General features: G+C 46.6%; 1 protein-coding gene across 1 annotated transcript in view; it reads left to right on the plus strand.

Annotated features, from left to right (window-relative positions):
* Positions 1 to 24,560, plus strand: part of WDR90 (WD repeat domain 90) — a 60,625-nt gene that overhangs the window by 2,635 nt on the left and 33,430 nt on the right. Inside the window, exons 2-16 of the mRNA XM_006015591.3 lie at positions 423 to 599; positions 1,599 to 1,737; positions 4,214 to 4,384; positions 6,548 to 6,671; positions 8,414 to 8,481; positions 9,567 to 9,676; positions 10,253 to 10,486; positions 11,305 to 11,367; positions 11,818 to 11,886; positions 12,624 to 12,734; positions 13,033 to 13,178; positions 13,292 to 13,349; positions 18,695 to 18,813; positions 19,049 to 19,210; positions 23,213 to 23,343. Coding sequence (XP_006015653.1) covers positions 423 to 599; positions 1,599 to 1,737; positions 4,214 to 4,384; positions 6,548 to 6,671; positions 8,414 to 8,481; positions 9,567 to 9,676; positions 10,253 to 10,486; positions 11,305 to 11,367; positions 11,818 to 11,886; positions 12,624 to 12,734; positions 13,033 to 13,178; positions 13,292 to 13,349; positions 18,695 to 18,813; positions 19,049 to 19,210; positions 23,213 to 23,343 — 1,882 coding nt within the window. The remainder of the gene's footprint in view (positions 1 to 422; positions 600 to 1,598; positions 1,738 to 4,213; positions 4,385 to 6,547; positions 6,672 to 8,413; positions 8,482 to 9,566; positions 9,677 to 10,252; positions 10,487 to 11,304; positions 11,368 to 11,817; positions 11,887 to 12,623; positions 12,735 to 13,032; positions 13,179 to 13,291; positions 13,350 to 18,694; positions 18,814 to 19,048; positions 19,211 to 23,212; positions 23,344 to 24,560) is intronic.

Consider the following 24,560-nt stretch of genomic DNA (forward strand, 5'->3'; position numbering starts at 1 on the left):
GCCGGCCCCCCCCCCCCCAAGCCCCGGGTGGGACGGCCCTGGCCCTGCCTTCGCCTGCAGCCCCTTGAAGCAGTAGGAAATGCGGTGGTTCCTCACACAGGGATTGCTGTGGTCCTCTGGGGGCATCAGGCCCTTGCCGGGAGAGGCAGGTGGCTGGAGCACAGCATCTGCAGTCCTGGTCGGTACTGGAGGTCTGTACTGGAAAGCTGGAGCACCGCGAGGCAGGATCCCACAGTTCCCCAGTCCCTGCGCTCCAGCGCCCCAGTAGACTGATCTTGTCACGTCCCAGACTCCAAGCCAAAGCCAGCAGATGTCATTGCATGTGTTGCGTGGGCAAACAGTAGGTTGCCACCGCAATATCTGCACTTTGCTTTCCTATGTTGAAAGAAAACTTTGCATTAATGCACATTTGCTTTTCTCAGGACAAGATGCTGAAGGGAACAGTGTATCGTATCCGAGGGTCCGTTCCTGCCAGTAACTACATTCAGCTGCCTAAGACCAGCACGCAGTCGTTGGGGCTCACTGGTCGTTACTTTTATCTGCTTCTCAGGCCCATGCCCAACAAGTATTTTGTTGTGCACCTGGATGTCACCACAGAGGTGTGTGAGTGAGTGTGTGTGTGTGCATCCATGTCATGGTCTTCAGTATAACTGATGCTCTCACATGAGTAGAGGAGCAAGGGATGCCTGGAATATGGTAGTTTTTCGTAAGAGCTTGAACACAGAACAGAGCTGCACAGCATGGACTGTCTTATGGCAAGGTAATCTTCTGCTATAGGTCTCTCAGGCAGAAGTCCCAAAGACCAGGGGTTGGCAGCCTACAGCCCATGTGCCAGATCTCGCCTATGAAGAGATTGGAGCCTGAGGTGGCAGAGGGACTTCTGCCCAGCACTGTGCATTCTTCTGCCTGGGGTTCTGATCCCCCTCCACAGCATCCAGCAAGTGACTGCCCCTACCTTTCTTACTCTGGGCCAACAGCTGTTCTTTCACCCCAACTACCGCAGCTTCTGTGTACTTTCACTGCTGAATTTGTTACTTGTCATTGTTGTTGGCTACAGAAATCAGTGGTATTTGGTGGTGTACCAAGGGAGGTGCTACAGAGTAGATTGATGGCTTACAGCAGCAGCTGGGTCACAAGTGGCCGCCAGTCGCTTTTAACAGTTGCCAACGCTAGCTGTAAATGGCTGTAGTGTTTTCAGAATGGAACTGAAAAGGAGGGATGACTTCTTGAACATCTTTGTGTGCCTTACTTCTAGGTTCAGAGACCTCCCGGCAGTCCTTTAGCTCTTAATTTACTTAATATGGAAGCTTGTTTTATTGTCAGTAGCGACTGCCCTGGACTTCGTTTGATTCATGTTCTAATATGAAATCTGTGGACTCAAGATAAAGTCTCATAATCCATTTCTATGACCTCAGTATATGTTCTTTCTGGCCACTGGTCACATTGTATGGGACAGCCCACAAGATAAGCTGGTTGTAGTCTCTTGGGGCAAAGTGGGTCAATGTAAATAGTCATGTGGACCAAGTTACCAGACTCTCTTATCTGTAGCATTTCCCTGTATTCCTTGCTTGGTGAATAACACAGTACTCTGTTCTCAGGATAGCCAGGTCGTCCGCATCTCCTTCTCCAACCTTTTTAAGGAGTTCAAATCGACAGCTACATGGCTTCAGTTTCCGTTCATCTGTGGAGCAGCCAAAGGATCAGTGTATGAGAGTACTGGCAAGACTTCCAAGCGAGGTAAAAGAATGTGTCTGGTGGTATGAGTTAGGCTGATTCCTCAGTGAAGGGATAACAGTGAACACCTTTACAAAGACAAAATAACAATCCTGTCCTACTATTGCTATAATCATTTATGACCTGAGCTTTCTAGGAGTGGACTTATTCTATTAATTTTTTGTGGTGTTTCATTTAAGTACAAGTTCAAGCATATTGAGAAAGTTGGTGTTTAAATGGTTTTAACACTAAGTTTTAAAAGTGCCGTGGTGCCCCTGCTTTACCTGGGGCAGGTTAGGGTATTATGTCTTGTGTTGTGTCAGGGTTGATGGTAGTTTTACTAAGAGATTAGATTATGAATTTTTATAGGATGGTTTGGATAGGGATGGTCCTGCCTCAGTCTGGGGGTTGGACTAGATGACCTATTGACTAGATGACCCTACTTTTTAGAGGTGCACCAATATATTGGTGCCATATCAGGTTGGCACCAATAAAAGGAAAATGAACATTATTGGCTATTGGTTTTTTTTGGCTGGTTTAGCCAGTAATGTACCGATAAATACAATATGCCTTCTGGCCAGGGCCCCTGGATGCATGAATGTGCATAGCCACACATGGCCAGGCATGCAGCCTGGCAACATGCAGAGCAGTGCCCTGCAAGTAAGTCTGTGGAGGGGAAAGGGCATGGGGTGAGGACAGATCAAGACCCGACCCGACCCCCCCCCCCCCCCCCCCCCCCTCCCCAATGGTGAGGGGGGGAGTAGGGGTAGGGTTGGGGGACACTGCCCAGCCAGGGCAGTTAATGGGACCTTGGGGCCAGGGCAGGGAGTGGGATGGAGCCACAGGCAGCTTGTCTGGGAGACATGGGTGGAGAGGGGGGGGTGGCTTCCTGCCATTGTGCACATCCCCCAGGGGAGGCATGGGGGGCATGTGTCGCCCCCCAGATTTGTGTGTGGGGTGGAAGCGGGCTGTTCGCTGTGGGCTTGGGGCTGTCTGCCCTGCTACCTTTTGCCCCAGGAGCCACGCACTGGTTGCGTGCCTCCTGTCCACCCAGCGGCAGGGGACACAGTGAGTTGTGCCTCTTGCTGCAGGGCGGGCTGGGGATGCAGCACACTGCTCCTGGGGCAAAAGCAGCAGGGCGGAGAGCCTCGAGTCTACAGTAAGCAGCCCACATCTGCCCTCACCCTGCTAGGCTCTGCTCTTAAAAGTGTCTCCATGCTTAATAATGGTGGCAGCAGCGCTTGAACTAAAGCTCATTTGATAAGCTTTAGTTCAAGCACTGCTGCCGCCATTTTTAAGCACCAGGACGCTGATCCCTTGGATGAACCGCCTGTGGCTCCGTCCTGCTTCCCACCCTGGCATACCATTCACTGCCTTGACTGGGCAGCACCCCCATCCCCAGTTCTAGTCCCTGCCCCTGCCCCACTCTCTCTCTCACTGTGGTAGCCTCAATCTACCTCCCACTCCCCTTCCTCTCCACAGACTTTACTGCAGGGCACTGCTCTGCACGCTGCTGAGCTGTGCTCCTATAAATCGGTTATTGGATCAGTACCGGCTGATATGCCTGGTTAATAATCAGCTATTGGTATCAGCCAAGAAAATCTCTATCAGTGCACCCCTATTACTTTTCTATGATTCTATGAATCTTTTATTTTCCTTTTACGCATTATAAAATTAACCTGTGGAACTCTCTGGCTCAGGATTTTGAGTCAAGAAAGGATTAAGTGTATTATATGAATAATAATAACATCAGCAGTTAGGCTAGGATAGGTAGCTATCTTAGATAGCTAGGTTATAATTTACTAGACGTTCCTACATCACGCTTCTAGCCAGCTGTTGGCTGGCAGCAGGAAGCCATTTCTTTGTTATATAGTCTGGTATAATTTGATGATGAGTCTGACCTATTTTTGAAGTTAGCAAAATATGAAGATGACAGAACAATGAGCAATGGTCTCAAGTTGCAGCAAGGGAGGTTTAGGTTAGATAGTAGGAAGAATTTTCTTACTAGGAGGGTAGTAAAATGCTGGAACAGGTTACCCAGAGAGGTGGTGGAATCTCCATTCTTAGAGGTTTTCAAGACCCGGCTAGACAAAGCTTTGGCTGGAATGATCTAGTTGGGGATGGTCCTGCCTTGAGTAGGGAGTTGGACTAGATGACTTCCTGAGTTCCTTTCCAACCCTAATTTTCTATGATTCTAAAAATATTAATTGGATTTGGGCATCCAGATTTTCAGGAGTGAAGGCCACAAAGCCAGGCATAGAAATACATATTCAGGTAGTTGGCTGCCTGCCGGCAGTTGCCACTTTTCTTCTGCAAATCTTTATCTGTGCTTTAGTGATCATTAGAAACCTAAAAGTGGGTATATGCATGTACTAAGCCATCCTCTCACACACATCCACTCTGTGCCTCTAGAGAAAGGCACAATCTAGCTTATGCCTTTTTTAACATAGTTTATCAGTGTTCAGTGATAGCTTTGATGCAACCTATTTCTGATCTGTAGATCTGGTAGGGGTGGCCCCGGCAAACGTTCGCTGGACTTTTCTGATGCTTGACCTTCACTACATCCTCTCCATGTACTTGAATCGATGCTACAGCCATCTGAAGAGTGTCAAACTCTGCTCCAACCTACTGGTGAAGAACCTCTATACCAGTGACCTGCTCTTTGACCCAGGTAACCAACTCACGTTTTGTATAACTAAAGCAAACCTGCCTGCCAAGATGTCGGAATCTGGGCCTAACCCATTCCCATCAATGCGTTTCTAAACCAGGTTCCCCCAAAACTGTTTAGCCATATCTGTAGTGATTACACTTTAAGTTCTCAGTCAATAGGAAAATGAGACAACATCAAGAAATCAAAGCATTCTTATTATCTAGAACAACTAATGACAGTGCTTTGTCCTTCTTTGGTGCCTTCCTTCTGGGAGAGACGAGAGCTGCTCATGCATTAATGAATTACATTGCCCCACTTTTCTGTGAGGGGAAGTATTACTTCCCATTCTGCAGCTGCCCAAACCAAGGCCTATATACCAAATCAGTGACAGAAGAGGAAGAGGGAATTCCAGCTCTTGGCTCCCAGGCTAGTGCTCTAACCACCAGCCAGTCCTTCCAGAAAGCTGTCCTTTCTTGTCACACTGAAATCCAGGATTTTTCCAACCTTCATCATCAGTGCAACAGAGAACTTTTTCTTCTAACACAGAACTTTTTTCTTCTAACACATTTTCTTTCCAGAGGGACCTTAGGATGGAGATCGGAAAGTTCTTCCTAACTAGGAGGGTGGTCAAGCATTGGAACAGGCTACCTAGAGAAGTTGTGGAATCTATCCATGGAAATTTTCAAGAGCAGGTTAAACAGATACTTTACTGGAATGGTTTAGTCAGGGATGTTCCCGCTTTGAGCAAGGGGCTGGACTAAAAGACCTCCTGAAGTCTCTTGTAGCCCTTCTGTCCTATGATACTTTGTTTGAAAGGCAAATCAGGAAGTTGAAAGGGACCACAAAGGTCATCTAGTCTAGCCCTTGCACAAATGTAGGATTTAGTATTCCTAATAATAAGCAAGCCAGTCTCTTCCTGAACAGATGAAATGAAGAAGAAGCAATGCCTAAAGTGAGAATTAAGCCCTCTGGCTTCACTGTTAGTACCATATCCACTAGACTGGCATTTCTCAACCTATGGGTCATGACCCAAAAGTTGGTTGCAAGAATGTTTCAAAGGGTCAGGAGCTGAGACAGGGCAGGGGCAGCGGGAAGGTACCAGCCCCTTCCAGCGGGAGAAGGGGGCAAGGGAGAGCTGTGTGGCCAGGCTGGTGGCACTGGGGCTGGTGTCCATGCTTGTGGGGGTAGGGTGGCCCAGAGACTGCTTGGGGGGTGGGAAGGGCCATGACCAGGCTGCCTAGTGCGGTGTGGCAGGCCTAGCCCAGGGCAGGTGGGGTGCCACAGGCCTCTTCTCCTTCTCCCTCCAGCCTGTGCTGGGGCCAGACTCATTCAGTTGCCACCCACATGAGCCAGAGCCATTGCAGCCACTGTGCACCAGCCTGAGTGGGATGGGGGCACCTGAGAGGCCCTCCGGCAGGGCTGGGGGGGAGGGGCAGGGGGCTGTGGGTCAGGAGTGAGGGACACCAGCATGGCCCAGAAGGGCAGGGGACCAGCAGGGCCAGGGGGGGGTGAGTTGGGACAGGCCATGGATCTTTGCAAATGGGTCCTGGTAGGAAAAAGGTTGAGAACCACTGCACTAGACTTTACTGTCTCCCAGAGTTTGCCATAGTGGGATTTGAATCCATGCACCCCAAGCAGGATGTATTGCTCAGGTGCACTACCAGCTGGCTGTCAAATTGTGGTGCATTAGCAGAAAGGAATTTTACAGGCAATGTGTCCTACTGGCCTATCTCCCAAATGTGCTTTTGCACAAAAAAACCTTACTTCAGTGAATTCAGTACATTGATTGAATTCAATAAATGGATGGCACAGGCATCCAATAAGCTATGAAAACAGAAAAATAGCCTAATGCCAATCACACACAGCTGCAGATAGCCTTAGCAAAGCTGATTGATACCAAGTTTCAGATCCTCTTGTAGAGCATGTCAGTTATATGCTACAAAAGATGACCTCCTGTAACAAAGCTCTGAACTACCCAGCCTTGTTGGAAGCTGCAAGTTTCAAGGATATGGTGTGTTCACTTGCTATAATCACTGTTTATTTTCTAAGTTGTAATCTTTTTTCAGACAGACTTTAGAAAGACAATTTTCTGTAAGGAATTCCATGCGACTCCCCTTGGAGACACCTTCAGATATTCTAGGAGTGTTTATCCTCTTTGATTGTCTCGTCTCTGTTTGCCTTTAGGGGTGACCTTCTCAGAGGCCCGACAAGCCAAACAGACATTCCATGGCATCTCCCCTGTACCACGAGAAATGGCCTTTCCTGTGCCAAAGGGAGAGAGCTGGCATGACCACTATGACTATATTAGGTATGTTGGCTAAGTGCTGCTTTTCAGCAGGGAAATAGCTCATGCCAAGAACTACCATTAGATCTGTAAGTGTGGTTATTATGTATGTGCAATTATATCTTGTGCATCAAAAAGCTACAGTCAGAAAAGGAGGGCTGCACAGTTAAGCAGGCAGCAGCTAGGAAATGCCAGCACTTGAATCAGTCTGCGATTATAGTGGAAACACTTTGGCCACCTTAGTTGTATCAGTCAGTTACTAATGTTCTACCTATGAGTGGGGTGCAAGGACAACACATCTTATATTTTCAGCCCTTAATTGTTGGCAGCTAATATTTTTGGCACAGGACAGGGCTGTTTAAGCTTCCAGCAGCAGAGCTGCCAGTTCCTAATCAACAGGCCCAGAGCAGGTGTGGATAACACCATGCCTCTGACACAACAGACAGGCAATAGAAATGCCAAATTTCATTCCTTGCTGGGGTTTGTCCATATTGATAACCAGGCAAAAACCTTCTTGTTGGTCTTGATGTCTCCAAAAGGCTCAAGGGAGCCTTTTGCTTTAAGAGGCTTCATCTGCATTGCGAGTGATGACCCGGATTACATCAGCTAATGCCCATTTGGAATCAAGCCAGTTGTGCCAGTTGAGCTTTTTGCTACCAGAGGAGCTTATTCCACCCCCCAAATGAATAACCTAGACAGACCAAAGTGCAATTTTGCTTGTTTGATTGGGTCTACACAAGGGGCTTTTTCCTGCCTTGTTATTTCATTACCATGACAGGAGGCCTAAGGCTCCTGTTGCTTTGAGAAGAGAAAATGTCACACTTGAGACTGAGGGCAGCTAGAGTAAAGCTAGCTGTGAGAGGGTAAGCAGCTAGGGATCGCTGCTGATAACACAGGGAGCTGCATATTATAGCGGAAGAGATGATTCCAGCAGCCAGGAGGCTGCTGCTTAGCAGAAGCTGGCTGCAGAAGAACCAGCCACTAGAAGTTAGAGCAGGTTCCCTGGGGTACAGACTGCAGGTGGTTATTGCATAGAGTGAGCACTATAATTTTAGGGAAATTTAGTGGGGGGCAGGGGTGCCAGGGGGTGTGTGCATGCACACACACGTGTGGGGGTAATGTGTAGCAGCACACAGGGCTGGAGAAGGTGTCGGGAGTGCAGTGCCTTTCTCACTGGAGCCAGGGCTGCAGTCTGGGGCCAGGCACTGGCTGGGCTGGGGCGCTATGCAGGTTTTGTCTGACTCATGGCTCCAGCCCTGTCCCAGCACCTGCAGCCTCATCTTGGCTGTGCACCCCTGGGCTGGGCACACGCAGCCAGTCTGGGCTTCACATCCGCCTCCCCATTTAGGGCAGAGTGGAAAGAGGTAGAAGCTGAACAGGCCAAGGCCCCAAAAAGGGACAGAAAAGCTTAGAGTGGCCTTAAATGGGACTGGGGCTGGGGGCCCTGCAACAATTAATGTATTACCACCTGCGAGGCATGGGCATGGCTGTAGGAGTATAGGGGAGGTTCAGAGGCTGTGAATAGTCCATAAGGCTATGGCTCAGTCCTGTTACAATTACCAATTGCACCTCTTTGCATCAAGACATGGGAAATCTGTTGGTATTGACAGGGAGTGGGGTTGATAGGACTCACATATCTGATGACAGACTGAGTCAGTCAGGTGACTCTACCTCTGTGTGCTAGCTTTTGCACTTGACAGCAAATTATTGAAGTAGAACCCTGTATCCCTCTTTCAAGATGAATTGCCTCTGATTTTCTTACTCAGGTTTCCCTCTGATGGCTCCAAGCTGCCATATGACTCAATTCAAAAGAGTTGTTCCAGGCCTGCAGCAGGTAGGAATACTGAGGTGAATGACCTGAGGCTGTGGTGTCTGTCTGAGCAGTGCATCAAACTGCCATCAGGCCTCTAGATTATCTGGCTTGTTGTCCAACCCAAAACAAAGCCTGAGGGCCCCCCCCACCACACACACACACACTTTGTTTATGCATGTTACAATTATCTACCTTATCTCCTACTCTGAATTGAACAATACTCAAACCTTAGAAGAACCACCCACTCACCCACTATTGATATGACAAGCTTACCAACTGGTACTTCTATGCTTTATGTTAGTGTTCTATTCAAAGTATGTCCATTAATCTAATCCTTTATCTTGTTAGTGATTACTTGAGCACCAGAAGGGGATCAGGTGATGGACATCCCCTTGCTGATATCCCCTTTTGCCTGCCTTCCTTTCTTGTTGGCAACAGCTACCTGGGTTTTTTTGTGTAAGTCCCAGATATTTTACGGCTCATACCCAGAGCTAGCAGGGCAACTTGATTTCTTTCAGGGGGAAATCAATGTGAATGTGCCATATAAGAGCAAATGCGGGATCTTTAAACCTTTAAACCTGTTGCTGAATTTTAGAAGGTCATTGTAGTAGATATCTTATTTGGCAAATACATTTGGTAAGCATTGCCAGAAAACTGCATTCTGGAGCCCTGTTAGAAGATAGTAGTAAAGCAAGCAGCATCACAGTGATCCTGCTGGCAATGCTGTCCTTCTATCCCTGTTCAAGGTCCTAGCATTTTAATCCAAGCCTGAGGCCATCTGGTGATTACCTTCTGCAGTGTCTTCTTGCAGCTGTTTTCCCACCAAGGGAAATTGATGGAGCTTCTATTAGAACCTATTAACATCACGTCTTAAAAGGTTCAGTGGTGTCTACTGAATGACCCAGAGCACATCCTGCTCTGAGTCAAGAAGCTGCCTCTGTAGCACTTCCAGTTCTTGTAAATTGAGGGGCAAAAGAAATGGGTTTTCCTCAGGCCAGCCACTGAGAGTCTTGTGCAATATATGTCCAAGAGTAGATGTACCTCTTCTTTTCCTCTACTGTAATATAGCCTGTTTCCAAGTTGTTCTGAGAGTGCTTATAACCCAGGTGGTCGAGTGCTAGAAGACCCAACCCGTGAGCTCCCCCGGCCAGTGACACTCACCAAAGCTGTCCGTGATAGACTGTCCCTCATTCAGCAGATAACCAGTCCCAAGGATGTGAGTATGCTCTCAGCCTGGGAGTGCAACTTCCAGTAGCTGCTCTGGGCACAGGGGTTTCCAAATACCTAGCTCCCATCTCCTATCAATTTAGGATGTTTCAGTCTTTGGAGTAGCTACTTCTTGTTCACAACATGAACTGTATGCTGTCCTGCTGCTAATGCATTCTGCAGTTCAGTGACAACAGGAGTTGGTCCGCCTCTATCTTAAGTAGTTTTCTGGCATTGATTGCCAGAGCATCCAGACACCCCACAATCTTTAGTCCTTTTATCCTGCAGTAAGGTAGTGCTGTCTCTCCCATTCAAGAGATAGAGATCTGAGGTCCAGAGAGATCATTAACTTAAATGAGGAAATCTGTGGTGGAGCAACAGACTAAACCCAGGTCTGCAGTACCCGAGGCTTGTCCCCTAACTGCTTCCTTCCTCCATTGGCAGTGACTCAGGTGATGATATTCATATTTTTTTCATGAAGAACAGTGAAGTGTCAGGGGTATGAAGTTCCTGTGGCAAGGGGGAGGTTGTAGGGAACTGTGGTGCAGGTCTGATCTCTCCTGGTTGTTTACTCTTTCTTTCTTAGATGCCTCATCGGTCACCCCTGCTTACAGAGAGCATTCCCGAGGTTCATTTAACATCCTGCAGACCTCTTGAAGCAATGAATGCTGGGGCTCCAGAGGTAAACGGGAGAAGAGGACAACAGGCTGCTGGAGACTCAACTGTGCAGTCATATGCAATGAGCGATGGTGGTATTCACGTTTATGCTCACAAAATGGGCGACATCACCATCCATACTGTTGACACTGGCTCAGAGGAGGTAAGAGGGAATGCATCTCTGGACCTCAACCACTGGACTCTCTTCATAACTTAACAGTCCCTCTCAATTTTTAACAGAGCCTCATTGACATTTCCCCATGTGTGCCCTAAGGGTGACTCTGAGAAGACAGCATTTTTCCATTACTGAAGAGGGCTTAACACTGAAGACTGGAAACTTGTTTTTTTGTCTGTCCTCAGGAGTATCCCTCATCTGATTCTCAGATGGTGTTGCTCTGACTTCAGTGCAGCAATGCTGATTTACCACAGCCCCACATCCTGCCTCCATCTATAAACGCCTGCTCAAGGAAAAATTCATGTGGGACAACTCAGTCCCTTTTCAGGTCTCTCCTGCAAGCCTGTGCACAAAGACAGCAACTTGTTGGTGTGCATATCTCACTGAGTCTGATGTGTAGGCTTGACTGGTAATTTAGAGAGCATTGGGCTAACCCTTTATATAGAAAAAGCTCTCTGGAGCCCAGCTTTCTCACTCAGACTCTTCCTGGCCATGAGAGGCAGTCATACAAAGCCCAGGAGCTCTGTTCTGACCATGGGAAGCATTCTTCTCTAGAATATCCCTAGAATGCTTGAAGCTGGTGTTCAGTAACTCAATGGAAAGATCTGTGGGAACACCTGTCCCTGACTGTGGCTGATTGAGCTGATCAATTTAATGGGGAGGGTGTGTAGTGCCCTCATGGCTGGAATAGCTTTCTGACATCATTCCTTATATCTCACTGTCATGTTCTCAAGGTAGCAACTATCTTGTATGCAGATGAGCCCACTGTTAACATCTGAAAATATTGCATTTTTTTATATGTCCAGAGCGTGTACATGAAGGTTACTGCACCTGAGGAGTTCTCCAGGAGGAGCATGACTCATTGCAGGGTAAAGAATCAGATCCTTGTTCTTCAGCTTTACAAGCTTCCCCTTGAATTTTCAGAGGTTGTAACCTTGGGGGAGGACCTGGCTGCACCTTGGAAAGAGTCATTCCATTCCTGGGAGTATTTCACTGAACACAGTCTAACTGTGGGCTCCAGTGCTTCTGTTCCTGGAGGAGGTGGAACTCCTAGAAACAGGATTTCAGTAAAATGCCTGTTCTTGCTTCCTAACGATTACAGTGTATCCTTAATGTGAGCAAGTTGGTGTGGAGAGACAACTCCTTGCATCAGGGGGAGACAAGAAACTGGTTTGGAGGCACTGAGACAACCTGTTACTGTCTTGAGGTAGAAGGAACAGATTAGATCCCTGGGATTTAAATTGCAAGTGGTATTGGTACACTTTGGAGCTTGCATGCTTTATTTGTGTCAGTAGGTTTGACAGTGCTACTTCTTTCAGAGACTCTTGCCAGATCCAATCCTGAAGCTGAGGACAATTATCGGCTTTGGAGGTTACAGCACCAAATGGGTTAGTAGTCAAGGGGTAATTCAGAATTTAATTGCAATATGCTGATGAAGGTTAATTGCTTTTTCAGAAGCACAAAGGTCAAGTTAGTATCTAACTTCCATTCAGTTCTTAACTGTCCTGTATGCCACCAAAAATATCCCTCCAGGTCTGTTGGCAAGCTTTTTATGGGGGGAAGGTTCATTTCTGTATGTGGCTCTTTTATCAGTGGACATCAAATTCAGAAATTATATGTCCCTTTCCCAGTCTGCTCACCAATCCCATATAGCGTTTCGAAAACTGGCTGCATTAGAATGCAAAAGCAAACTGCAGCTTGTAGCCTTATGAGTCTGCCCTCTTGGATTTCACAAAAGTTCTCTTAATGTTCAACATTACAATTGAAAAAAAACTTTGGGATTATCTAGTCCATCTTTCTGCCAGTAAAGGATCATTCCCCACTTACACATTCCTTTATCATTAAGCATGCCTTGGATGGAAGATCAGGAGAATCAGTTTGTGTTGCCAGCTGACCACTCAGTTTTCCTGCAACAGTTATAAATATGCATTTGTTTTTGTGTGGAACAGTAATCACCTCAAACTGTACACTTGCATATTTGCACTAGATTCAAATGTTCTGTATGTCATAATTCTGTGCATGCCTGCCTGTATAGACACAGGTATGCCCTTGTCTTTGTTTGTAGCTTGGGTCATCTCTAGCACTCTCCTTTCCCTTTGCTGTCGCTCTTGCCTTTGTCCTGCAGGCTCTGTGGACTCAGAACAATTCTGCAGTGGTCTACCCATGTCATGCTATTATAGTAACCATGCAGATTGGTACAGGGGAGCAAAGGTTCTTCATTGGACATACAGACAAGGTGAGACTGGAATAATTGTAAGATGAATATGGCAGCTCTACTGAGACTGGCTACCATTGCAAGTATCTAATGTGTGAAAAAAGCATCCAGCTTCTCCAGTCCCAAGTACATGTCACTGTAGAGCAGAGCATCAGTTTGTTTCTTTGGGGGAATCACAACAACTTCAATTTCTAGCTGTCCCAAGGAGAGTTGTTCTAAGAGCAATGGTGGATCAATGGCACTGGTAGTTAGAGCTAGTTCAGTCCTGGCTTCTTACAGAAGCTGGAGATGGTTTTCTTCAGTATGGTGTTTTCCACAGGTATCGGCATTAGCATTCAATGGAAACAGCACAATGCTGGCTTCTGCACAGATAGGGCACTTGACCATGGTGCGACTCTGGGACTTTCACAAGGGAAAATGCCTCTCCATGTTTAAAACCCATGTGAACTCAGTCTCATCCCTCAGGTACGTTCTAGGCATTTTGCTGAGCACTGTATTGTGGAGGAGTTAAAAATCAGCTTGTTCCTGTTTTTTTCTTTGAAATCCTGGATACAGAATTTCACAGTTTCCTCTTTCAGCTTTTCTCACGGCGGATCTATTCTCTGCGGCATTGGGAAGGATGGGCATGGCAAAACGGTGAGTAGTATCTTGGGTTACTTTAGTTGCACTTATCTGACCCCATTGTGACTTTGAGGAAACCCAGGTGAAACCAAAATATTAATTATTATCTTTGAATGTGCAGCTACCCTGCAGGGTAAACCAGTGATAGATGCCTTCAAAGATTCAGTGTCAGCTTACAGTTTCCTTAAACAGCTTATGGAAACACTTTCCACAGTGGATATAGAAATCCTTTTATTACAAGCTGGTTAAAGTATTTTCTATCTTTCTTGATATTTTCATCTATAAATTCACATTCCTGAATCACAGCCTGTACTAAATAAGTTTTTTTTATCAGGTTAATAAGGGCTTTCTGCTAGTGTGCATGTTTGATTGTGCTAAACTGTGAGTACTCCCTGATATATACCCTTTATTCAGGGAGCTGGCAAGCATCATAGCTCAGCCCCTGGCATGGATCTTTGAGAGCTCTTGGTACTCTGGTGAAGTGCCCGAAGATTGGAAGAGGGCCAATGTCGTGCCTATCTTCAAGAAAGGGAGGAAAGTAGATCTGGCAAGCTACAGGCCCATCAGCCTGACCTCTATCCTGGGGAAGGTCTTGGAAAAGATTATCAAAGAGGCCATCCTTAACAGGCTAGCTGAAGGCAATATCCTGAGGGATACCCAGCATGGGTTTGTTGCGGGTAGGTCTTGGTTGACCAATCTCATTTCCTTTTATGACCAGGTGACTTATCACCTGGACAAGGGGGAAGAGATTGATGTCATATATCTTGACTTTAAAAAAGCCTTCGATCTGGTATCCCATGATCACCTCTTGGCAAAACTGGCTAGCTGCGGCCTCCACCCCACCACAATCTGCTGGCTGGGGAATTGGCTCCGCGGTAGGACCCAGAGGATGGTGGTCTACAGGAGCCAATCGTCTTGGTGCGTGGTCACCAGTGGGGTCCCTCAAGGCTCTGTTCTAGGGCCTATACTATTTTAACAACTTCATCAGTGATGTGGACATTGGTGGCAGAAAAATACTGGCCAAGTTTGCTGACGACACCAAACTCTGGGGTAAAGCATCCACACCTGAGGACAGGAGGGTGATCCAGGCAGATCTTGACAGGCTCAGGAAATGGGTGGATGAGAACCTGATGGTGTTCAACACCGAAAAATGCATCTTTCTCCACCTTCGGAGGAAAAACCTGCAGCATGCTTATAGGCTCAGCAGTGCTACGCTGGTTAGCACTACAGATGAAAGGGACTTGGGGGTCATGATTGACCACAAGATGAACATGAGCCTTCAATGTGATGCTGCAGCTAGTAAAGCGAGCAAAACGCTGGCTTGCATCCATAGATGCTTCTCAGGCAAATCCCAGGACGTCATTCTCCCATTGTACTCGGCCTTGGTGAGGCCGCAGCTGGAGTAGTGCGTCCAGTTTTGGGCTCTCCCACCCAAAAAGGATGTGGAGAAGCTTGAGAGAGTGCAGAGGAGAGCCACGTGCATGATCAGAGGTCAGGAAAACAGACCTTATGATGAGAGGCTAAGCGCCATGGGACTCTTCAGCCTGGAAAAGTGCAGGCTCAGGGGTGATCTGGTGGCCACCTATAAGTTTATTAGGGGTGCTCATTGGGATCTGGGGAAACGTCTGTTCACCAGAGCGCCCCAAGGGATGACAAGATCGAACAGTCACAAACTCCGCCACAACCAATTCAGGCTGGACATAAGGAAGAACTTCTTTACTGTCCAAGCCCCCAAAGTTTGGAATAGACTGCTGCCGGAGGCAGTTCAAGCATCCACTCTGAACGCCTTCAAGACACATTTGGATGTTTATCTTGCTGGGATCCTATGATCCCTGCTGATTTCCTGCCCCTGGGGCAGGGGCTGGACTCAATCCTCTGGGGTCCCCTCCAGCCCAAATGTCTATGAAATCTATTAACTTCACAGTTAAAGGGAGAAGCAGTATTTATTTAGAAATATCATTTACTGGATTAACTGTATAGTTGGAAGACATGTTTGACAAGCTTGTGCCCAAAAGGCAACATGTTTGGTTCCATAAAAGATATTACTGAACACATCCTGCTTCTCACATATCTCCTGGACCATCACGGCTACAGCAATGGCACTTCACAGTTACAACATATTGCAGCTTGTGTGATTCCCTTGAAGTCCTGTGTGATTCCACTTAGGTCTTGTAGGACTTGCTGTAAACCTTCTGAAGGGGTTGAGTATGTTCCTTTCTTCTTTGACCCCACATGTTTGAGAGCCACTTACACTGGTATAAGCTGTCTGTCGTGCAAGTAGTATTCCTCTTTCTGTTGCCAGGTGCCTTGCAATTGCACTTAATTTATAGTCATACCACTCTACTGTTAGGAGCATCTGATAAGCAAAATAGCAAAGTTCAGAGTGTTCCAACAGTAAATTAAGTGTGGCTGCAGTTCCCAGAGGGAATGGGAGATTCAAAGCAGATGCCCAAAGTGTCCCTTACCTGGACTCTCAGCAAAAGAAGCCTGGTATTAAGTAGCTTCCAGTCATGTGAATTAGTGGTAATTATAAGCATCATAAACTAGAATATGCTCTAAAGCAGCGAAACTGCACTGCAGTTAATGTTGGAGTGTTATGAAGTGTATCCCAAAGGCAACAAAGGCAGATTTTGACTACTCTTCATGCTGAGGATTTTTTCTTGTGCTACTAGAGCAACTTTTATCCAAATAAATGTCTATCACTGACTAATAACACTTTGCACAGTAATTGTGCTAATTGGGTACTTCACATAGTAAAAACAGAACAGTTGCTGAATTTTATCTGCTTTTTCATGGAACAAAAACGCACATGTTGCACAGGGAGTGGGAACCTTGAGCAGCCAAAACTGCAGGGGGAATATAAATGTAATTACCTGGATGCAAGGTGTAACAGTGAAAAATGGCATGGGAACAGCAGTGCCTACAAATGCTCAGGCCCTCCCTTGGTTTAATATCTCCTCTGAAACATGGTATGTCCACAACCTAGTCTCCCCAGGCTGTATTGGGTCATTCTCTCAATACTGGCTTATAAGGAAGAGTGTTGACTCACTTGCACCTCTTCTACCACATCCTTTGTGTTTACATTGAAGCTGACATTTCCATAAACTGGGTCCTGGCTATCCCTGATCAGTCTGAGACCTGCTTAGGTGTTTATGATGCCACGGCGATGAGCAGGGATCCAGGTTTTCCATTTCCTGCGGAAAAATGCAGATTTTCCCTTTTAAAGGAGAAAATTGCAGATTTTCCCCTTTGAAGGCAAAAGCCCTGTATTTTCTCCTTGAAGCTGGAAACCGTGGGTTTTCCCTTGCAGGCTGGCAGCGTTCCAGCCTTCAAGAAACTCCTTGGGGCTCAGGGGAGTGAGGGGAGGGCGATTAGAGTCAGGGGGCACCACTTGCATGTGTGCACATGTGGCTAACAATGCAGCCAGGCAGGGTGGTGGGAGCAGCCCCAGTAGCTGGATGCAGGTAAGTCTATGGGACAGGGCGTTTGGAGGGCCAAGGCTTCGGGACTGTCTGGAGGGGATGTATATGGGTGTGCGTGCCTGTGCTTGTTGGTGCTGGGAGAGGGAGTCTGGGTGCCAGGGTTTGGTGGGGCAGAGCTTGGCTTTGTTCCAGTGAGCCCAGCTTGGCTTTGTTGCCAGTGGAGCACACCCAGAGGCACCTGCCCCTCCAGTGGGGGAAGGAGATGGCAAGGTCCTTTGGGGGCAATGGGGAGCTGTGTGGCCAGAAGCACAGGCTGAGGCTGGGGCTGGGGCTGCAGTATGGCAAGGAGGACTGGAAGTGCAACTCTGGTCTAGGCCATGCTGGGGGCAGCTGGAGGAGAGCAAGGGGCTCCAGGTGGTCTCAAGCCTGTGGTTGCTGTGGCAGTGGCTCCTGCTTGTGGACAGCAGCAGAATGAGACCAGTGCTGGCATGGACTAGAGAAAGGAGGGGACCCCTGTGGTACCCCCCTGCCACAGACTGGGGCTTCCATGCTGTGCACCAGTGGTACCACCCTGCCACAGACTGGGGCTTCCATGCTGTGCCAGGCAGCTCAGCCACAGTCCCTCCCCTGGGCAGCATCTCTGGCCCCCCTGTCCCTGAGAGCACAGGCATCAGCCTCCAGTGGCCTGACCACAGAACTCCCCACTGGCCCTGAAGGACCCCCCGCCCCTTCCCCCACTGGAGTCCTGCGAGTTCGTGTGAAGCTGGCTGGGGGGGGAGGCAGCTGCAGGCTGCCCCCCCCCCCCCCCACCGGGGGGGGGGGGAGCAGGGTGCTAGGGGTCAGGAGTGAGGGGCTGTAACGTCAGGGGGGAACTGTGTTTCAGGAGTGAGGGGCACTGACAAGGCTGGGGGGCTGCAGGTTAGGAGTGAAGGGGCCACCAGCAGGGCTTATGGCTGTGGCTTCAGAGTGAGGGGCAATGGCAGGGGCAGGGCACTGGCATATCAGGGTGGCTCAGAACCACAGAGCAGCAGGGGGACAACTGCAGCTAGACCTACATCCTGGTGACCAAAGGGCGCACGGGGAACTCTGATTATCCATTTAAAAAAAAATGAAACACCACCATATATAGGTGTTTAGAATATAGGCTTCCAGATTCCTTTAAAATGTTAAATATAGCAAAACATTATGTCCAACCGATATATAGTGGTGTTTTGTTTTAATCATGGAAACATGCGAATTTTGGGGGTGTTTTTTTAAGAGAATTTTGAATGTTTTTTATTAGAGAATTTGGGATTTTTTAGCAGAGAAAACTAGGATCACTGAGAGCTACATGTGTACCTGGATAAATACAAAGGTTGTGTCTGTTATTGTCACTTTCTTTTAAATCTGACTCCATTTGGTGGAGACTTATTCAGTGGAGTAGCCAAAATTGTAATAAAGAACAGTGTTGTCAGAAATCATGTGGCTCCAGTGCATAGCTGGGCTCTGGCAGCAGGCATGAAAGGGAGTTCTGCTTCCTACTTCTACAAATCTTGGCAACCCCAGTACAGTCTCTACAACCAAGGTAGATGCTGGTTTCTGTTCTTTCCCAGCGTGCAAGTCCTGCATTCAAATTTCAGGTTTGAGCTCTGTCCTCAGATGGTCCAATAGGTTTGCAAGCTCTGACTTTCCATAAGATGAGCTTATTGTGGTGAAAATCACCAGGGTCTGTGACATTGTCTTATATCCTTTTCATGAAAGACTTTTCCTTACTTTTTTCAGCAAGCAGCTATGAGGGGAAAGGCATGAGAGTGCAGTCCCATACACGTAGATTTAGAAGCAGCATCTGGGGTACTTCAGCTGCTGTGGAAGGCTGGGAGTCTCCTCTCCTTTTTTGCTCTGAACTCTCCTCAGTGCCATGTCTCAGTAGCTCTGCTGTTCACTGCATTTTCCCTGCAGATGGTGGTGGTGTGGAACACTGCCCAGGTGAACCATGGTGGAGAGGTGGTCGTGCTGGCCAAGGCACACACTGATGTAGACATCCAGACCTTGAAAATTGCTTTCTTTGATGATACCAGGTAACGTGCAAATGGAGGAATGTAAAGACCGGATAAAACAATAGCACGGACTAAGGCAATATAGGGCAGAACTTTGTTTGCTGCTGGAGTTCCAGCACGCAGGCACAGGGCACCACTGTTAGCCACCCTCTCCTCTCAGGGTATCAGTTTGTCCATGTCAGGTGCCATGAGTGAACATGCCTTTTGAGTGGTAGAATGAGATCTGCCTAGTTCCTCACTCAGTCTTGTGTTGCAGGATGGTGTCATGTGGCAGAGACAATGTGAGGCTGTGGCGAGTGCGGAGTGGAACACTGCGGTCGTGCCCAGTGAATCTGGGGGAGTACCATTCCCTGGAGTTCACTGATCTGGCCTTCGAGGAGGGACATTCGCCTGAGCGGGAGCCAGAGGATCGGACTCTGTAAGGATTTTTTTCCCCTCAAATCCATTTGTTTCAGTTAATTCTTTAGCGACGAGGAGACTCAGGAGGGAGGTAGCTGCCTCTGTCCTGAGTAACTGGATATGCTAGTAGTGGTTTTCAATCTTTTTTTCATTTGTGGACCCCTAAAAAATTTGAAATAGAGGTGTGGTCCCCTTTGGAAATTTAGAATGGAGGTGTGGAGCCCTTTGAATTGTAAGTGTTGGTAATCACATACTTTTGATTGGTCATGGTAATCTTTCACCAGACCCCTTAGACATAGTCTGTGGACTCCCATGGGTCTGGGAACCACAGGTCTAAAACCACTGCACTAGTAGAACAAGTTTTGCATTATTCAGTAGGAGAAGGCTGCGCAGTCATGGCTTTGACTGGCTCATCCCATTCTGCAGTAGAAGCATCTGTAACATTTTGTCTGGATTCTCCCTGCAGGAACAAAGGTTCTGGAAGAGCCTCTCTCCCCCCTTCTAAGACTTCAGTGCCCCAAAGGAGCTTAAAATATTTCCTAGAATGGTACAAGAAATTCCCGCTCCCTCCATGTTTCACCAGTTAGACCCTCAGAAAATCTCACTGTGGGCTGCTGTTAGCTGTCTTTTGGCAATGGCTGGGGTGTGGTGTATTAGTATCCCCCTTGTTGAATTGCTTATGTTTCATTTTAATCATCAGACCAAGGCTGCTGCTACCAGCCTGAGAGTCCAAGAAGACAATATTACCAGATCTGGCAGTTCTCTTTCTTCTGCAGTCTAAACCCCAATGGCGTCCCTTGCTCGTATTGCGTTGTTTCTGGTAGATGGATTTGCCACAGGGGAAATCAGGTTATCTTGCTATTTTGTTGAACACCTTTAAATCATGAATTCGTCTTTTTATATTTTATATCCAGATTCCCTGTTTAGGTAAAATCCCCTTCTTTTCAATGCAAGCAGTCTGCAAGGATGATAATGTTCCCAAGTATTTCCCTCTAAAAGTTCAACAGCTATTTCTCACTAAATGCAAGTTAATATGGCTTTGATTGCCAGTTGTTGATGCAGGTTTCAGGATAAATTATTTTAAATCTCTGTAATTCTGTTTATGCCAGTTCAGTTCAGAGCTGGATAGCAGATGTGCCAAACCTGTCTGGGATTTTTCATCCACATAGAGGTTTGTGGTTCTGTCCTTTCCTCAGTCTGAGCTGCTAAAAGAGCAATTGGGCATAAGTCAGAGATTTTCGGTTGGAAACAGACATTGCCTTTTGTTGCCTCTGGGCTGCCATTAAATTTTGTGGGGGTTTCCTGCTTCCATAATTTCACTCTGGAGATGTCAGGGTTGTGTCTCTGCTATTGGGAAACCCCAACTTTTCCTGCTTCCAGAAACACATCCTGGAGATCCCAGCAGCATGTCTCAAGAAGCTGGGAAAGCCCAGGCATGCCATTGTGGTCTTGGGGTGATACCACCAGTCAGCTGATTGGCTGCCCCAGCTGAAAACTTATCCGGCCCTCCGACCACTACCCCCCATACTGCTCATCCAGGTGGGCACAAATGACACAGCCAACAACAACCCTGGGCTCAAAGGGTTGGGGGCACAGGTAGTTTTCCCTTTCTTCCGCCCAGTCAGGGGTTAGGGCCGCTGGAGGGACAGTTGTAGTGAGGAGGTCAGCTGGAGGCTCAGGAGGTGGTGCCACAGTGAGGGTTTTAGATTTTATGATCATGGAATGCTGTTCTGGGATAGAGGCTTGTTGGGAAGAGATGGCATCCACCTCACATCAAGGGGGGAGGCTAGCAGAAGGCATGATGATGAGGGATAGCTAACATGGTTTCGTTGCAGGTAGGCCATGTCTGACCAACCTTGTCTCCTATGATTAAGTAATGAATGAACACTTCGATGTGGGAGGCACGGTTGATGTCATATACTTGGATTTTAAAAAGGCCTTCAATCTGGTCTCCCATGACACTTCTGTTAACAAAACTGGGGAATTGTGGGCTGGCAGAGTCCACAGTCAGGTGGGCTAGGAACTGGCTAAGGAGTTGAACCCAGAAAGTGTTAGTGGATGTGTCTGTATCATCTTGGAGGGAGGTGGCCAGTGGTGTCCCGCAGGGTTCGGTTCTTGGCCCTGTGCTGTTGATCTTTATCAACAATTTAGATGATGGCACACTGGCCAACTTTGTGGATGATACTAAGTTATGAGGGAAAATGGTCCCACTAGGGGATAGGATGTGGATCCAAGTGGACCTGGACAAGCTGGAAAGGTGGGTGGAGTGGAACTGGATGCAGATGCAGTTCAATAAGAATTAAAGGCAGAGTGTTTCATCTGTGAAGAAGTAACCAGAAACATGAATATAGGTTAGGAGGAGATGTCCTGGCCAACGTGATGGCTGAAAAGGACCTCAGGGTTTTGGTTGATCACAGGATGGACGTGAGCTGCCAGTGCAATGCTGTAGTCAATAGAGCTAATAGCATACTGGGATGCATTACCCAATGCATCATGAGCAGGGCTAAGGAAGTGATACTTCCTCTCTACTTGGCACTGGTGAGACCCCAGCTGGAGTACTGTGTCCAGTTCTGGGTGCCACACTTCAAAAAACACGTGGAGAATCTTGAAAGGGTCCAGAGAAAGGCCACACAAATGATTAAGGTCCTGAAGGACAAACCTTATGAAGAAAGACTAAGGGATCTGGGACTGTTCAACCTGTGGAAGAGAAGACTGAGGGGGGACTTGGTGGCCATCTATAAGTATGTAAGGGGTGAATATCGGGAGCTGAGAGAAAAAAAGTTCACTAGGGCACCCCAGGGGAGGACAAGGAGCAATGACCATAAACTGTTAAAGGATGGTTTCAGGTTGGATGTAAGGAAGAACTTCTTTATGGTAAGGGTGACCAGAATCTGGAATAGACTTCCCAAGGAGGTGGTGCAGTCCCCAACCTTGGAAGTCTTTAAGAGGAGACTGAACAGACACCTTGCTGGGATCATTTGATCTTAGCAGTATTCCTGGCCAGAGCAGGGGGTTTGGATTCACTCTTTCAAGGTCCCTTCCAGCCCTTAATTTTGATGATTCTGTGATTTGGCAACATCTATTTCTAGCCTTGCTTCCCCAAGCTGTTCTTAGTCCCCTTCTGTTATAGGTTAGCAGTGCAGCCTAGTTTTTAGTCTCTAGCTGGTTTTGGAGTGAATATCCAAAACTAAAAGTTGTAAGCTTTAGCTCCTAAATCACCTAGGAGGCCAGTGGCTGAGCTGGAGATAGTCTAGGTCTTCTGCTTTACCAGTCTGGTGCTCTGTGTAGCAGGTAACACCTGTCTCCTCTTTCCTAATCCCTGTTTGAACTTCCCACATCTTCTAAATAGAAAGAAAACAGACTTGAATTTTTATACGAAGTTCTGTTGCAATCTATATGTAGGTATCTGCCTTTTAACTTGTGTTTTCCCTCTCCCAAACTCAAAAAAATTAATAAAAATATTCCTAATGATACGTTGGTTAAAGGCTAGTACAGTTTACTGCTTTTATGACATAACAAAGGAAAAAAAATCTGATCTTTTAAGTAATAATAGTAGCATCCTGATTAAAATTTTTACTGGTTTTTAGATATCCAGGCAAAAAGTCCATAATTTATTTTGGCATTTGGGCTAATTGAAGATTATTTGTGTGATGGTTGACATGCTTACAGGTTTTTGAGGCCCAGTAATCTTTGTCTTTTCCTTTGTTTATGGAATTTGAACTAAGTTCTTCTGTAGTCACTGTTTCAGGGGGTTAGGAAAAAAGAATGGAAAGGTGTGACTCCATCTGCTGGTCATACGTTTCAAAGTTAGGTATGTATTGTGGAAAGTCAGACACTCGAAGTCCTGTCGTTGAGCTAAGACTCTGGGGTAGGCAAACAGCATTTTTTAAAACTAATTCTGTCCTTGCACTGAAAAGGTCAACACTGAAGCAAAATGCGGATTGGGTTTCTCCTGTTAAACTGTCTTTCATTTCCCCATTATGACCAAAGGCACCTAGCTGTGTGCTCTTTACCTTTTCAGCTTTGTGTGCAGCAGAAGTGGTCACATTTTGGAAATTGACTATAAGAAAGTTAGTATCAGAAACGCCAGGCGCCTCCTGCCATCTCAGACCCAGCACTCTCACCGTCGGGAGAAGCAGACCTTCAATTCAGGTATTGTAGGTTATAGGGCATGCTGCAGTAGGAGTTTCTACCAAAAGAGGCTTCCAACCTCTCTCCCTGGCTTAGGAAGCCTTTTAGAGGGAACACAAAACAGAAGCAGACATAGGACCTACCATCTGCAAAATGGCCTGGATTGCCAGTGAGTATCTGGCCTGTGATCATCTGTGGGCTCCTTCTACACATGGAAGGAGAAGAAAGAGTGAATATGTAAAGCTAAATATAGCCTATTACTTGCATGTTCATATTAAATTAACTTAGCCTACTGGACTCAATCTAGAAGGACTAGATTGATGTACTTTTGGGTGTTATATAGTTGGTCAGCCTAGATAATTTAAAAGTCCATTGTAGCTTTAAAATCTATTAATCTAAATAAGATGGATTTTCAGGCAGGGAATAAAACTGTATAAACATCTATAGACATTAATGTGAGGAGAAAACATGATTTTTACTGGGCAATAATGGTAAATTTTTAGAAACTGTCCAAATACACGCATCTAAGTCTTTGCACATGTATTTGAGGTGTCGGCACATGCACAATTGTACGTATTTGTGTGAATTGCGTAGTCGAGTGTCTTCCTGTTTTCTCAGGCACATAAAGTTGACATATACAATGTAATACTTGCATATGCAAATCTGCTTCAAGATGTAAGCATGCACAAATGTAGGTGTGCAGATCTGGAGGGAAAATGGAGGCCTCTGGGGCTGAATTAAGAACCCAGAGTGTATGCTAATTCAAAATGGAAGAAGAAGCCTTGCTTGTAAGGTTAGTGAAATGGCTTTGTGAATTAATTAGATTAAACTCCAGCAGACAGACTGGAGATGAGTTTAAGCAATTCATGGAAAATTATGCAGTGCTGTGCCTCGTACAGATGGATTGACTTGATCAGACTAGTGATAGAAAATTTTCTTGCTCTTGAAATCAACAATAACCCACTGTGACATGGCCAGGTACTATTTTAAGAAGCATCATTGTATCTTAGGTTTTTGTAATTAAAGAATACTTAGAATAAGGACTTCAATAGCAATGTTTTAATTGGCTGATAGGAATCCTGTGTGTAGTAGTAAAAAAAGCCAAATGTACAAATGCACATTCTTATTTTGTTCTGCAAGTTATCGAGTGTTTTGAATTCCTTAATGTGATCATCTGCCAGAGCTTGCTATCTTTCAGAACTCTCATATTATTGTGTAGTGATGTAGTGTCAGCAGGA

This window comes from Alligator sinensis, unplaced genomic scaffold (assembly GCF_000455745.1).
Source record: "Alligator sinensis unplaced genomic scaffold, ASM45574v1 scaffold404_1, whole genome shotgun sequence".
NCBI lineage: Eukaryota > Metazoa > Chordata > Crocodylia > Alligatoridae > Alligator > Alligator sinensis.